At 43.3% G+C, this 16,936-nt stretch overlaps 1 protein-coding gene across 1 annotated transcript; it reads left to right on the top strand.

The window, feature by feature from the left end:
• The first annotated feature begins 2,742 nt into the window (after positions 1–2,742).
• RPL14 (ribosomal protein L14) lies at positions 2,743–9,659 on the top strand. Its single transcript, XM_001381436.4, has 6 exons — positions 2,743–2,959; positions 3,492–3,593; positions 6,791–6,885; positions 8,321–8,420; positions 8,508–8,561; positions 9,332–9,659. Exons 1-6 carry the CDS (start codon positions 2,957–2,959, stop codon positions 9,620–9,622), a joined length of 645 nt encoding a protein of 214 aa, XP_001381473.2. The 5' UTR covers positions 2,743–2,956; the 3' UTR covers positions 9,623–9,659.
• Positions 9,660–16,936: the final 7,277 nt, after the last annotated feature.

Raw genomic sequence — 16,936 nt, 5'->3', positions numbered from 1 at the left:
TTTCATCCATGCCCACCTTGGCCGCGTCCCCCACAAGAGGCCTGCCCAACCTCCTGAGATCCTTCCTTTGGCCAGCTCGTCCTCGGTCAGTGCCCGTGATCAGAGGAGCCCGTGGGTTCTCCTCTGGCCAGAGACCGACCCACTTCCCTTTCAGAGCCGTATTTTCACATTCCTGGTCCTCCCATACGTTCCCTTGAAGTGTGCTGCTGCTCCTTTTAGGGACGAGGCCTCTCCATTCTTGCCCTTGCACCTTGTAGAGCTGTAGCAATTGAGCCGAACTGGATTGCACTGACGAGCGCCTAGATGGGATGCTTATGAAAAGTGTAGGTGAAACAGCGATGGGAAGGATGGCCAGCACGTTGGCTGGCAGTTAGCCTCCCAACATATCTCAGCAAGCCAGACTACTGAGTGGAACCCCATTGGTTGAAATTTCATGGGGGAAAATGTAAAATATTGTACTTGGGTCCAAAAACATCAACTTCGCAAATGTTTGAGATTGGTGATTCATGGGTGGAGACGTTCTTTTTTCTAAACTCTTGCCTTCTGTCTTAGAATTGTTACTAAGTACTGATTCCAAGGCAGAACAGTAAGGAGTAGGCAAAAGCCCAGGGCTACCTATTAAGAAGTATCTGAACCCAGTATCTCCCATCTCTAGGCCTGGCTTTCGATCTACTGAGCCCCTTTCCTGCCCCAAGAGATATTTTTTTGAGGAAGATCTGAAGGTTTCAGTGGCCTGGGAACTCACTCTGATGACACCAGGTCCTACCTAATTCAATTTTAGGTTCCATTAAGAGAGCTGCAGCATCCGAAATGAGAAGAGGAGCTAGTCCACCCGTTCTCGAGGCCCTTATCAGCCCACAATAGAATACTGTGTTCAATTCTGGGGACCGTGTCAAGGGCTCTTGATTGGATGAATTCATCAGTGTGCTGAGTTTCTCTGGTGATGGCCTGGCTACTGGGATGAGGAGGTGGCCAGCAGGGAGAGGCAGGCCAGGAACAACATGGGATTCTGGCTGTTGGAGAGTCTTTTTCTCAGGGCATCTGGAGGCGCCCAAGCCAGTGAGGTTTGGGGAAGAAATCCTCCTGGCTTAGGACGATGAGTTTCTCATCGCCCTCATGTTACTTCTCTCTCTCAAACTAGCCACATCAGTCCACAGGAGTCTCATTCTTTGACCAAATGTTGGCCTCCTTGACAAAGTGCTAACTAGGAATACCACCACATATGGCAGAAAGAATTGTGACCACAGATAGGGTAGATGAATCCAGAGACGAAGAAGACCGAGAGGAGGCGACCATAGCCACGTACCTTGGGGTAGGGGTGAGGGGGGGCAGCCCTTCCACCAGCTGGACTTCTAGGGCTTCCAGTTCCTGGTAGGAATGGCCAAACATGGTTCCCCCTCCCCCATGTCCTGTGCTGGTTATTATCTCGTCACCTAGTTCCCATCTGTCACCGGACAGAGGCTTGGGATTCAGCTGCTGCCTTTCCCATCAGAAGCAGGGTAGAGCATGGAACGGAGAGGCCTCTGCTAGTGCTGGGAGACCCCAATTGTAGTCTCTGCCCCTGTGACTCCTCAACAAATCTGTCTGACCTTTGGAGTCACAGAATAACCAGCATTTCTATAGCATGTTTGCAAAGCATTTTACCAATATTGTCTCCTGGGAGGAGCTATTATGATAACCCATTTTACCATCAAGGAAACTGAGGCAGGAGAGGTTAGGTGACTTGCCCAGAGTCACCCCACTGGTAAGCGTCTCTGGCTGGTTTGGATCAGCTCTTCCTGATGGAAGCTCAGTCTTCTAACCACTGAACCACTTTGATGTCTCTATTCTCCATTTAGGGAAGATTCAAGTGGGAGGAAGAATGGAAGTGCATGCGAGTGTGAGTGACAGACAGACAGACAGAGTAAGAGAACCTTCCCCTCTGGCCAATGATTCCATTGTGGAAAGGGCCGCCTTGGGAAGAGACGGCTCCCTCTCAGTCACTTGCCAGCTCTGCCACAACTTTGATCAGGAAAGGCTGGGCTAAAGGTGAGCTGGACCACGTGGTCCTCCAGGAACTTCCACTTTGCTTCCTTTCTGTCGCTGAGATTCTGAGACTTAAACCTTTTCTGGCTTTGAGCAAAGCCAGTGTGTTCAGTTTTAGGAGTGGCAAGTACCCACCTCCCAGGCTCATAATCCCAGAAAGCAAAGGGAAGGAGAAGCGAGTGCAAAGGAAGCTTGAGGATCGGTTCCCAAAGGCTTTAAAAAACAACCCTCACCTTCCATCTTAGAATCAGTACTTATATATTGGTTCCAAGGCAGAAGAGTGGTCAGGGCTAGGAAATGGGGGTTAAGTGACTTATCCAAGGTCACACAGCTAGGAAGTGTCTGAGACCGGATTTAAACCCCAAACCTCCCATCTCCAAGCCTGGCTCTCTTTTTACTGAGCCACTTGGCTGCTCCTCTTCCTACAGTTTTAAATGCATAAAATAAAATATAAAGTATTACAAAAGAATCCCAACAAGGCGGAATCACAATAATGAGGAAAGGAAGTTATCAAAATTTTAAAAACGTCCCAGGCAGGCTGGACTATAAGCTTTCCAGGGGCAGGTCCTTTTTCCCTGCCCGGGGGTGTGGCTCCCAATAATAAAAGCCAACTTGATTTAATCTTAGAACTCCCGGTATAAACTGGTCGCCTCTTTAAGCCGCCAGGACCAGGTGAGTAGTGCGCACGCGTAGAAGCAACCACGCCCAGCCCTGACCCCAGAGGTTTCGTAGGGGTTCTTCCAGGCTTCCTCGCTCCGCCCATCGGGCCAGAGCGACGAGCTCCTTCCAGTGCGCGTGCGTTGGGACGAGCGGCCTGGCCAATCACAGGCAGTTACGACTGCCGTACGCGCCTGTCGGCGAGGGGCGGGGGCTGAGTTCTGCACGTGCGCAATCCTCTCCGAGCCCTTCCTTCTCTTTCGGCGCCGCCAACATGGTGAGTAGGGTTGGGCTGGTGCTCCGGGCCTCGGGGCTCTGGCTGCCCTGCTTCCCGCTTTCCCGTGGGAGCACCGAGCTCCGAGAGACGAGGAGGCAGCCGCTGGAGACGCGCCGGGTTTAGGGGAGACCCTGGAGTTGCGGCGGGGCCTCCGGGGCGAGCGGGACTCCGGCTCCCGGAGCGCGAGGGGAGGCCGGGGACGCAGTCCCGACGTGGGGCGCCTGCGCGGGGCTCAAGTTGCGCGTGCGCGGAGACTGGGGAGCTTGAGCCTCTGGCCCACGCGGAGCCTGGGGGCACAGCTAGCCCTCGGGCTAGTCGGGGGACCCTAGGGAAGGAGTGCGAAGGCTTGGGGCGACGATCCCCAGTTTGTCCCCTGCCGCGCCTTAGAGCCTCGCCGTAAGGCTAGCAGCACCCATTCCGCATTCGGGGAATCTTAAGATCTCGGAAGGGCTCGCACGGCAAGCAGGTCCCGGTTTGAGGCTTCCCCCTTTGCCTTCCCCATTTCATCTCTGTCCGTGTCTCCCCACCACAGGTGTTCAAGCGCTACGTGGAGATCGGGCGCGTGGCCTACATCTCCTTCGGGCCTCACGCCGGCAAGCTGGTGGCTATCGTGGATGTCATTGATCAGAACAGGGTAGGTTGCATCCGGGCTTCCGTCCTCTCACCTCCCCACTCCTCCACCCTCTGGCAGTGGCCAGCTTCCTGTCCTGAAGCAGAACTCACGGTCTTTACATAGGTCTGAGTGATCGGGATGGAGTCTGGGGGGCATTCTTACTTAGCATTTGCCCCTAGTGCTGGAGCTCTCTTCATCTGCATCTGCCCGGAACTCCAGTTCACCCCACTGTGTGTCAGACCCTGGGCCAAGGGTGGGGATAGGAGGAAAAGCAAAAGACATTCTCTGTCTTCAAAGAACTCACGTTCTGGTGGGGGAGACTGCATGCAAATACATATGTACAAACTGCAACTTTGGTAAATTGGAAATAACAAGAAACACATATCTGTAGGAGACGGTTTTTAGTTGGGTCTTTTTAAAGAGAGCTAAGGAAAGCAGAAGGCAGAGGATTCCGGGCATAGGTAGACAGCCAGTAAAAATGGTCAAAATCAGGAGATAAAGACTGCCTTGTTTGAGGAACAGAAGTGAAGCCAATGTAGGTAGGGACATTTAGGTATAAGAGACTAAAGAGGTTGGGGGTGTGGTTTATGAAGGATCTTGTATTTCTATAGATAATGGGGCAAAACTGGGCATTACTGAATGGGATCACAAAAACAGCAAACTGAAGATTGGATTGGCCCTGGGGAGAGACTATAGGCAGGCTATACTCAGGGGGCTGTTTCAGGAGGGAAAAGATGTTTCAAAGTTAGAATTGACTGGACTTGGTAACTGATTGAATATGAAATGAGAAAGGGAAAAGTTGAAGATGACACCTAGGTTGTAAGCCTGGGTGACTGAGAGATTGATAGGACCCCACAGTAATATGAAGGATAGAAAGAGGGGAAGCTTGGGAAATGATGAGTTCAATTTTGGCTCTGTTGAGTTTAAGTTAGCTACAGGTCTAAGTGGCTAATAAAGTATTTGGAGAGAGCTTGGAGGTTGAGAGAGTTGTTAGGGCTAGAAGTAGATCTGAGAAATGTCAGAATAGGAATAATTGAATCCATGGGAGCTGATGAGATCAATAAGTGAAGTAGGATAGAAAAAGCCCAGTACAGATTCCTTTTTTTAATGTTTTTTAATTTTTAAAAATTTTAGTATTTTTAAATTTTAATAAATATCCACATAAATTTCCAAGGTTACATAATCCAAATTGTCTCCCTTCTCTTTTTTACAAGCAATTTGGGTTATACATGTATTATGCAAAGCATTTCTATACTATTCATTTTTGCAAGTGAATAATCTTATAAATCCAGCCCCCCCCCCCCCCCAAAACATATACCCAGATTAAACAAGTGATAAATCATATATTCTATCTGCAGCCCTACTCCAACAGTTCTTTGAAGATGGATAACATAAGTGTCTCCTTGTTCTGGCTCATATTGATGTTAGTAGCAAAGTCTGTGTCTACATTTGATCTTTCCACAATTTTGCTGTTATTGTGTACAATGGTTTCCTGGTTTTAATTATTTCACACTGCATCAGTTCATGTAGGTCTCTCCAGCTAGATTCTGTAATCATACTATTCATCATTCCATATAACACAATTGTATTCCATTACTATCATATACCACAATTTGTTCAACTATTCCTCAATTGAGCGACATCCTTTTAGTTTTCAATTCTTAGCCACCACAAAAAGAGTGGCTGTAAATATTTTTGAACAAGTGGGTCCTTCTCCATTTCTGTGAGAGATTCTTGAGTTAATGGATTTGGCTTGGATGAAGATGGAGAAGATAGCCCAAGAAGGAATGGTCAGACAGATGGGAGGAAAAAATGTCAGGAAGAAGAAAGAGGGGGATTAACATTGTCAAAGGCTATAGAGAGCAGGAATGATGAGAATAGAGAAAAGAACACTAAATTTGCCTATTTAGTAATTTTGGAGAGCTAAAAGCCAGACTTGAACATTTAGAAGGGAGGACCGGGACCTAGATGGTCTCAGGCTTAATAACCAAAGAGAAGAGAGGAAGAGGGTGATGGGGGGGGGGGGCGTTTTTTAAGCAATAGGGAAGCAGTCTGGGGAGAATGGGGGTGATAGTGGGTCAAGGAGGGTTGGATACAAAGGTAAATGAGACAGGATCTAGTAGAAAAGAAATCCACAAAACTATAGACTAGTTGGAGGTAGAATATGAATCCTTTAAAAGATTGGAATAAGGCCCTATCACATCCCTCTTGATCTCAGGCTCTTCTCACCTTTAACCCAAGTTTTTGTAATCTAATTTTCAACCTGTTTCCACTATAGAATTTACCTCAAACCCCATAAAAACAGATCTGACCAGGTTAGTTCTTGCCTCATAAATCTTAAGATAAAAAGGTAAAATTCTTCAATTTGGAATTCAGGGCCTTCCACAATACTACCTTTGCAGGTTTATTTCAAATGACTTTGAACTCTACTAAGCATTCTGTTTCTCACCAATATATTCCCATGCCATCACAGGCATTTCTTTTGTCAAAGTCTCCAAGAACTTCAACTTCCAGGTTAGGTACTGTCTCCTTAGCACTCCATGATAACCCTTGTCAAATGTCTTCTCCCTCCAATTTTCTAGGATATTTCATCTGAAACTTTTTTGCCCTTCCAATCCCCTACTTTGTACCATACCTGTCTCCTTGACAGTGGAGGCTGTCATTTATTTTTGTCCTAGTACTTAATTGGAATGATTCTTGCATCCTAAGCATTTGTCTGTAAAATGGGGGATAATTATCGCACCTGCATCCCACACTGTTGTGAGGACCAAGTAAGATAGTTGTATAGCATTTAGCCACAAAGTCTGACACAAAATAAGTGCTATACAAGTATCAGCTATTGTTAAACACTTTAAAATTATGGGAAAGAAATAGTATAGTATTTTGTCTGATTTGGATTGGAAATAAGTAGAACTTCTGTTTTACTTTACTATGCTTTGATTTTGGGGGATTAGTATTAATACTGTAATTGTATCAGTCTTTGGCCAATGCTACAATTAATGAGCATTCTGTGAATAAACAGCTGCCAGTTGGGTTTGAAGTCTGAATTATCCTCAGCATAGTCTCACTTGCTTGACCTTGACCAGAAGCCCACCTTTGGTAACTTTGGACGTTATGTTGCCCCTTGGCCTTTTAAACTTTTATTTATTTTCCCCCCTGGTATTCCTGTGCCTCTTACTGATGACTGATGAATGGACATTTCTCCTGGTTTCGTTTAGGCTTTGGTTGATGGCCCGTGCAGTGGTGTGAGGAGGCAGGCTATGCCATTTAAGTGTATGCAGCTTACAGACTTCGTTCTCAAGTTCCCACACAGGTAACTTTCTCTTGATGTTTAAACAATATTCATTTGTTTAATTCTGGAGAATTTGGGGAAATTTGTTTTTCTTTTCAGTATGCCTGAGTACGTTAAACTGTACATATTTAGCAAAATCTTAAGATTCCAGACTCAAGGCCAAGCCTTTGCCTTTTATATCTTGTTTCTATAATCATGGTGTACTATTCTCCACATGGGACAGCTTTGCACTCAAGCACCTTGTCTAGTACGGCAAACAGTGCTGCCCACCCTCAGGAAGGGTAATGAGATTATAATGGATTCCTTCTAGCTAATTCTTCATAGGATTTTGGTGCTCGAATGAGATGATCTTAAGAGTGTTCTTCTATTTGGTAGCAGAGGAAGCTGGAGCAGGAAGAGTGAGTTGCCCTGGGGCACAGAGCTAAACAGTGGCTGGATTCAAAGTCACAAGTCTAGACTCCAGATCCAGATCTAGGGCTCCTTTCTGCTAGGCTTGGCTCCCTTCTTGGGATCATTTTGCTTGTGTGCCTAGTTCAGAAAACAGCATTTCACTGATGAGAGCTGGCCACACCTAGACTTAATCCTCTCACCTTGGTGTTTCACTAAGAAAACTCTTAGAATCAACATTTTTAGTTCAGTCAGTAGCCCCAGGCCATGCTGCTATTTGTCAGCTGGTCCTTCTAGGGAAGAATCTTGTGTCCCTGCCTCCTGAGCCTGTTGTCTGGGTGACCCAGGAAGTGGTGTGAGTGAAGTTATTCATAGAGGACCCAGCCCCATCTATGTGTATGGGACACTGCTAGGCACAAGAGGCCATAAAGTTAATGAAAGTGCTCAAACTATTAGTATGTTGCACACTGGACAATCAGCAAGTGATGTGTGTCCTCCTTTGTCCATGAGAACTTCTCTGGGTCTCTGGCATCACATTTGGGGTCTAGGTCTGAAGAACCTGTTGAGGGACATTTGGTGAAACTTGCATCTCCTTTGAGCAGGAAGTAGTTCCCCCAAGACCAGAAGAATATTCTAATAGCAGCTTGAGGTGTTTGGTTTTAAATTCACTCTCAGGATTTCTGGCTTTGTTGTATGTATAAAACAGTACTCAGAAGATTCTGTGAGACTAAGCTAGAAGGAAGGGCAAATGAGCTTGAAGACAATTTTTTAAATTTTCATTTCCCTTTTATTTTTATATTTTTGCTACATTATTTTTTTAGAAGTTCACTCATTTATTAATTTAGCATAGTTTTCCATGCTTACATGATTCACATTCTTTCCCTCCCCTCCTCCCATCCCCTCCCCATAGCCAACAAGCCATTCCACTGGGTTTTACATGTATCATTGATCAAGACCTATTTCCATATTATTATTTGCAATAGAGTGGTCTTGAAGACAATTTTTTAAAGACTTATGTAAGGTCAACAAATCTGCAAATATAGATGAATTCCGGTTTTCTCTTTTCTAGTGCTCGTCAGAAGTATGTCCGGGCTGCTTGGGAAAAAGAAAAGATCAATACAAAATGGAAAGCCACAAGATGGGCCAAGAAGATTGAAGCCAGAGAAAGGGTATGGATTGGGGGTCTGGAGGAAGGCTTGAATTCTACTTGTATAACATCTTGGAAGCACAACAATTAATTTTTGTTTTCTCATCAGAAAGCCAAGATGACAGATTTTGACCGGTACAAAGTCATGAAAGCCAAGAAAATGGTGAGTGATAAGTTTCTGTTCTTCAAGTAATAGGCTTTGTGGGGGGTGTTTGCTAGAGGTTGGCACCTCTCAGAGGGAGAAGCACTGGATAGCTGTATAAACTGCCGGCCTTGTGGTTGCTTCTGGAAAGGAAGGAAGGAGTCAGTGTTTAGAGGTGGCCTTTGATGGTTGTTTTTCCACCTACTCTGAGAATCGAGTTATCTGCTGGTCATAGATGAGAATGAGTGCTGTTGACTATTCACTTCCTGTCACAGAATTGTTGTTGATGAGAGAATTTGTAAATTGATAGGTTTGGTTTTGGTTTTGAATTTTTGTAATGAATCTATATTAATAGCTTCTGGACTTCAGACTGGCCTGAGCCTGGGGCTTCCAAGAGAGAACAAACTGCCATTTAAGATTTAATTGACTTGCATATTTAGAAGTCCTTGTGGGCCCTGCCATTCTGCAAAAGACTTGTATTCACTCAGGTTTGTTGTAGCACTTCCTTTCCTTGGATGTCTGTCATTCACGCTGCCCATATTCTTTCGTGAGTGACTGGGGAGATCTTGCTATTGTTTGGAGTTAGTTAGGATTAGGACGGTTTGGCCTTGGGTTTTGTTTACATCCTAACCCTAAAATGGAGTACCTGGTATATGATAATAATAATAATCTTGGCTGGGTCTCAAGTCTTGACAGGCTCTTCCTATCTGTGTAAGTATATTTGGATGTAAATGAGGGCTCCACAAACGTTGATTAAGCAGCCGATTTTTGTTGGGTTTTAAAACTTTCAGAGAAACAGAATTATCAAGCACGAAGTGAAGAAGCTCCAGAAGGCATCTACCCAGAAGGGCTCTCTTAAGAAGGGAACTGCCCAGAAGGCGCTTGCCTCCAAGGTCTCTGCCAAGAAGATCCCCTCTAAGAAGGCTGAGGGCCAGAAGGCAGCCCTGGGTCCGAAGGGGCAGAAAGCTGCAGGCCAGAAGGCCCCCGCCAAGAAGGGACCTGCTCAGAAGGGACCTGCACAGAAAACTCCAGCTCAGAAGGCTCCAGCCCAGAAATCAGCTGCTTCAAAGGCCAAAAAATAGGAGGCTGCCAGAAATCAAATAAAGATTTTACTATATACCTAGTGTCTGCAGGGGTTTTTTGTTGAATTGGAGTCTGATCCCATGTAATTGAGGCAACTTCTGTCACAGCTGAAAGGGTAGCTTTGGAGGTATAGGACACCAGTTCAAATCCCAGATCTTTGCCGCTTGGTTCCTCTGTGACTTGGGCAAATACCTTCTCTGCCTCAGTTTCCTTATCCTAAAATCGGAGGATTGGGCTCAGTGACCCTGAGAGCTCTAAATTTGTGCTCATCTCTACCTAATTTAGTGTAGACAAATTCACCCTTGATGAACATTCCTCCTAAGGAGGCCAGGATGAGTGTGGATGGAGAGCTTCTTTTTCAAGCACTTCTCTGACTAGAGACTTTACTAGTAGTTCGAACAGCTTGTGCTGTTTCATAATGCAGCTGGTTTACATTGGAGGTATTTAGAGGGGTAGCTTTAAGGTTAGGATGGTCTGTTCAAAGGGCCCCCTTGTACTCCCTTCCTGACATCTCAGTATTCATTCCCTGGAATATGCCAGTTGGGGGCAGCTAAGTAGGGAAAGGCTCAGGGAGCTCCCAGTGGAATGGGGAGGCAGCATAGACACAGGAGCCACAGACCTGGGGGCCAAGAAGGCAGGAAACTAATCTGCCCAAATTCACATTGGCCTGGGGACGAATACTGACTTGAGACCAAAGGCAAGAGCTTTGGGAAAAACCATTTGGGGGGGGAATTTTAATGACGCTCATTCACGGTCAACTCTCCGTGACTCCACTTAAGAGTTTTCTTGGCAGATGCTAGGATGATTTGCCACTTCCTTTTCCAGCTCTTTGCAGAGGTAAACGGGGTTCATTGACTTGCCCAGGGTCACACATGCCAGATTTGAACAAGGGAAGATGAATAACAACTCGCCAGTTGGCTGCCCAGCACAATACAATGTAATATTAGCACGGGCTTAGCAGGGACCCCTTTCTATTTGTACCTCCAAAGTCTTATGACTTGACGCTGTTTTAGGTAAACATGCCTTTAGCCCCCCAATTTGTTTTTATTGGGGTCTCCTTTCAGTGCAGATTGCAACCCGTCCATTCCCTCCCATTCTGTGACTAAAATGAGAGCAATTCCTTCCCATCGCCTTCCCTCAACCCCTCTGACCCCACAACCATAACCAGAAAGGTTAGATAAATGGAACAGACAAGTACAAAACTGAAAATCCATCCAACAAACTTCCTTAGAAGGACAAATTACCCCAAAGCTCACCAGCCCAGAAATCGGTGCAGCCTCGTGCCAAGGAGGGAGGGGACCAAGCTTGGTCACAGTGACCTGAGCTTCAGGCTCCCTTGTTTTCTTTCACGTGGCAGTTGTGTGTTTTCCTTGTTCAGCTTGGCATCGGCTCCTGCGACTGAAGTCCCCCTGCAAATACACTTGGGTTGTCTTGGCAAAGATACTGGAGTGGTTCATTTTATAGATGAGGAAACAGGCAAACTGGGTGAAATGACTTGCCCAGGGTCACACAGCTAGTATCTAGCTAGATTTGAACTCAAACCTTCCTACTACCACCTGGCTGCCCAGGCACTGTGCCATACCTACTGGAGACACGAAGGAGATGAATGAAACCCTCCATTCAAGCTGCTAATACCTTAATGAAAGAGAGGTAACAAGGAGATAGAATACATATAGAGAATAAATGCAAAGCAGTTCAGAACCAGGTAGTTTTAGGAGGGCCTGAGCAGTTGAGAGCATCAGGAAAGACTGTAGGAAGACGGGGCTGGGGGGGGGGGGGTTGGGAGTGCATTCTGGATAAGGGGGACAGGGTAAGGGGGACACTACTGTGAAGGGTGGCAGGCTAGATAGGAAGGATAGACGAGGAAAGCCAGGTTTGCTTGAGTCGCAGTGTGGAGAGGGACATGGATAATGAAGCTGGAAAGAGTGGGGCACAACGAGAAACGTCAATTTACGGTTCATTGTGGAAGCAATAGGAAGCCCCTGGCATTGGTGGTGTGGGGGAATGAAGTGGCCAAATCTGCGTTAAAGAACGATCTCTGTATTCATCCTTTTCTTACAGCCTCGTGATATTTCATCACATTCCTGAACCTCAGTCTGGTCAGCCATTCCCCAGGCCGTGCACAGCAAACTATTTGTTTCTGGTTTGTCACTTCCACAAAAGGTGCTGTGGTGACTATTTGGGTCAATGGGAAACCTTTTTTTGGTTAATGACCTCCTGGTTATTATATATGTTCTACAACTCCTTGTTGCTGCCCCTCAGGGCCGTCCTGGGCCCTCTTCTCTTCTCCTCCACTACTGTCCCTTGTGCCTTTCCTTTTAACTTGCAATAGCTTTTCAGACATTTTGACGTGGATGTTCAGTAGATGTCTTAAACTCAATCTGTCTAAAACAGATCTCTTTCTCCCTAAAAATGGCCTCCCTTCTTGCCCTTCCTCTTGTAGGGAGCATCACCATCCTCACAACTTGAGTCATCCAGACTTCTTCATTCCCTTTTGTCCATATCCAACATGGCACCATTGGCTGTCCATTTCACCTCTGCACCGCTGATTGGCTTTGCCCCCTTCTTTCCTGTGCCATAACGCCCACTGTAGTGCAGGATCTCATCACCTCCTGCCTGATCTAATGTAAGATCTGGGCTGGCTCTGGCTGACTCGGGTGTCTCCCTACTCGCTTCCCTTAGCCACTAAGAGCGATCTTTGAGCACAAGTCCCATTGTCTGGTAGCTCCTGCCTCCTGATTTCCCTGGCTTCCATTAAGCTCCATCTAAAATCCCATCTTCTGCAGGAAGCCTTTTCCAGCCCTCTTCCTCCTGGTGACCACCCTCTTCATTACTGACCATTTGTCCCCTCAACATGGAGCTTTCTCTGGCCAGGCAGCCTCATCCTTTAGGTGGACATCCCTGGAAAGCTACTGCCAAGGGAAGGGACATGATCCACAGCATCAAAATGTCTCCATTGCTGTAGCCAATGGTTCCACCCATGGACCAGGGGTGTGGCTCGTAGAGAATCTGTTTTCTTGGTGTGAATGATCAGGTTAAAATGAGCACAAGCAGCAGAGAGTGAATCTACACTCTGTTGTGTCTTAGTCTCAATCTTGCTACAGATGTAGTTTTAATTTATTTTATTATGTTTTATATTTATTATATTATACATAATATTAACATATATTTTATTTGTATCTTAATTATATATTATATCAGTATATTTCAGTCATGAGTACTGAATATCCATTCAGTTAATTAAAGTATTCTTTTTTATTTTTATTTATTTTTGGAAATTTTTATTTAATTAGTTAATTTAGAATAATTTTCCATGGTTACAAAAATCATGTTCTTTCCCTCCCCTTCTCCCACCCCCACCCCCACCCCCCCATCCAATGTGCAATTCCACTGGGTTTTACTTCTTTTTTTTTTTTAATCTTTACTTTTTCTTAAATCTTTACCTTCTTTCTTAGAATTAATACTAAGTATCAGTTCCAAGGCAGAAGAGCGGTAAGGGCTAGGCCATGGGGTTAAGTGACTTCCTGTAGGATTTCAATTAATGTTCAATACTTCAAGTATTCGTTTTATAAAGTTGATTATCTGACAAAATAGAACCACGTGGCTAATTTTTCTACCTGGTCAAAAAAGCCCACTCCACCAAAGTCGCCACAGGAAGGAAAAAAAAAAAGGCCAAGAAATGGAACTCCACCGAATTTATCTCCTGTCTACATCAGCTACAGGAAGACAGTAGGGTGCTGGGAATCGTAGTTTTGCTGGGGATCGTAGTTTTTAGTGTAACATTCTAATTACACATTCCCCAGGGCCGTACAGCTAGGAAGTATCTGGCCATATTTAAACCCAGGACCTCTTGTCTCTAGACCTGGTTCTCTATCCACCAAGCCACCAAACTGCCCTTTGTTTATTTCTTTAAGTAACATTTTGTGATTATTTTTATACAAGTATTATAATTTGGTACATTGGCTTCCTGAGAGTTAATGCATTTTATATTTATTTTGGATGTGACTTCCATTTCTCTTTTTTCTGGCTTTTGTCCTTGCTCTACAGAAATGTTGATTATGGGAGGTTCATTTTGTCTCCTGTTATTTTGCCGAAGTGATTGTTTCAATTCATTTCTTTGCTAATTCCTTAGGATTTTTAAGTACTCCAATATTTTGCACCATGCTGTCATCAGCAAGTAGGGACAGTTTTGTTGCCTATTTGTATTTTTACTTTGCATTAAAAATTTTTTCTCTTGCGTTATTGCCATTCTATGCTATTCTATTTCTAGAATTGCCAAATAATAGTGAGGAAAAGAACATCCTTATTTTATTTCTACATATAGGGGAAGCTCATGTTTTATTGTTGCCTATAAATATTAATTTTAGGTTTTTGACAGAAACTTTTTATCATGTTATAAAATGGTCCCTTAGTGGCTATGCCTTGTAGGATTTTAGCATAAATGAGTGTGATACTTTTTCAAATACTTTCCCCCTGTATTTATTGATGTTTTTGCTTTTTAGTATGATTGTCAATTGATTTCCAAATACCAAAGCACCCTTGTATCCTAAATATAAATCTAATACGATTACAATGAATGTCTTTTTGTATAAACTGCTGTAGTATTTTTCCAAGCCTTTCTTTAAACTTTTTGAATTGATATTCATTAATAATATTGTTCTGTAGAAGCAAAAAGAAACTGAAGGGATTAAATTAGGCCATGAGGAAATCAAACTCATTCTTTGCAGATGTTATGATGATATAGTTAGAGAATCCTAGAAAATCAACTAAAAAGCTAGTGGAAATAAAAACTTTAGGAACGTTGCAGGACACAAAATAAACTCACATAAATCTTAAGCATTTAGATATATTTCCAACAAAAATCAGCAGCAAGAATTAGAAAGAGAAACTCCATTTAAAACCACTGTAGACAATATAAAATATTTGGAACTCTACCTGCCAAGACAAACACAGAAATTATATGAATACAACTACAAAAAACTTTCCACAGAAATAAAACTAGATCTAAACAACTGGAAAAACATTAATTGCTCCTGGGTAGGATGAGCTAACACAATAAAAATGACCATCCTACCTAAATAATTTACTTATTCAGTGCCATCCTGATCAAACTACCAAAAAACTATGAAATTAGAAAAAAATAATGACAGAATTAATCTGGAAGAACAAAAGATCAAGAATATCAAGGGAAATAATGAAAAAATGTGTAGGATGGTGGCCTACCAGTATGGTAAACTGTTCTATAAACTAGTCATCATCAGAACAATCTGGTACCGGCTAAGAGATAGAAGAGTGGATCAATGGAATAGGTTACGGTTAAATGACCTCAGCAATCTAGTGTTAATAAACCCAAAGATCCAAGCTTTTCGGATATGAACTCACTATTTGACAAAAACTGCGGGGAAAACTGGAAAACAGTATGGCAAAAATTAGGTTTAGATAAATATCTCACACCCTAAACCAAGATAAGTTAAAAATGGGTATACAATTTAAACATAAAGAATGATATTATAAGAAAATTAGGTGAAGACGTGAATAGTAAACCTGTCAGATCTGTAGTGAAGGGAAGAAATTAAGACCAAGCAAGAGATAGAAGACATTACAAGATGTAAAATGAATAATTTTGATTTATATAAAACCAAGGCAACCAAAACTAGAGGGGAAACAACAAACTGGGAAAATATTTTTATAACAAAATTCTCTGATAAAAGTCTAATTTCTCAAATATACAAAGAACTAAGTGCCCAATGGCCTTTAAAAGAATGCATGCCCTTTGGTCTAGCAATATCACTGCTAGGCTTGTATCCCAAAGAGATAAAAAATTGGGAAAGGATCTGTTTATACACAAATTTTTATAGCTGTGCTTTTTGTGGTGGCAAAAATTAGAAAATGAGGGGGTATCCCTCGATTGGGGAATGGCTGAACAAATTGTGGTATCTGCTGAATACTATTGTGCTAAAGGAATGATGAATTTATAGATTTCTACAAGAACTGGATGAACTGATGCAGAGTGAAATAAGCAGAACCAGGAGAACATTGTGTGTAGAAACGGAAACATCGTGGGACAATCATAATGTAATAGACTTTGCTACTAAAAGCAATGCAATGATCCAGGACAATTCTGAGGGACTTATGAAAAAGAATACTACCCACATCTAGAGAAAGAACTATGGGAGCAGAAATCCAGAAGAAAACGTAGGATTTATCACTTGTTTATATGGGTATATAATTTGGAGTTTTGGCTTTAAAAGATTACTCTTTTACAAAAATGAATAATATGTGTGAATTTCAAAACTATTCCACCCTAATCAGACCATTCTTTAGAAGATCTGATTTAGCTATTTCCTGATCAATAGCAATAGAGATACTTGGAATAACAGAATCAGGTCTTGGAAACTACATTTCTCCTCCCTTCTTAGTTTAACAAGATTAGGAAGATCTGCATTAAACTCAAGATTTAATTATCTGAGAAAATGGCCTTCAACAGACATGTGCAAAAAAAAAAAGGACATACCTCTGGGCTGTCCCAAGTCAAACTTGAGCCACCATTGGCACATGTGAGACGCAGGAAGTGAGGTAGAGAACAGCCTCTGGAGTTCTTGTGACTTCCTGTCGAGAGGACTAGAGTTCAGTTCAATCCTGGAGCTTGAGCTTGGAGGAGCCCCGAAGACAGACCTTCAGACCCATCACGTGAATGATAAGGACTGACCCCTTTCTCTGCCTTGGCTTTCCTTGGCCTTAACGCCTGCTTTGGCTCAGTCTGAGCCAGAGTGGTTCTGAGTTAAACTCCTTTCCTTCTCTCCCCCCTCCCCTCCCCTCTCTCTCTCTAATATTTTCTTCCTCCTGTTGTAATTAAATCACCATAAAAAGTTGGCAGCTGACTTGGGTATTTTATTATTTAGGATTTCCCTTGGTGACCACTTAAATTTAGATTTTTTCAGTCTCAACCATAATATTCATCCTTTTACAGTTGGAAATAATATATGTTTAACCCAGTGGAGTTGCTTGTCAACTCCAAGAGGGGGCTAGGGAAGAGGGAAACAGGGCAAGAATCATGTAACCATGGAAAAAAATTAAAAAATAAAACTTAAAAAAAAATTGTCCTATAGCTCTTCTCCTTTGCTTCTTTCCTAGGGTTAGGCATTAAGACTATATTTGTCTCTTTTTAGAAAAAAAAATTGGGTTTTCACCAATTACAATTTTTTAACATTTATTTTTCAAAATTGTGAGTTCCAAGTTCCCTTCTCCTTTCCTCTCCTCATCACTTCCTGAGACAGTAAGCAATCTGATACAGGTTATATATGTACAGTTAT

The sequence above is a fragment of the Monodelphis domestica genome, chromosome 5, assembly GCF_027887165.1.
Source record: "Monodelphis domestica isolate mMonDom1 chromosome 5, mMonDom1.pri, whole genome shotgun sequence".
Classification (NCBI taxonomy): domain Eukaryota; kingdom Metazoa; phylum Chordata; class Mammalia; order Didelphimorphia; family Didelphidae; genus Monodelphis; species Monodelphis domestica.
This window is presented reverse-complemented; position numbering and strand designations above follow the sequence as displayed.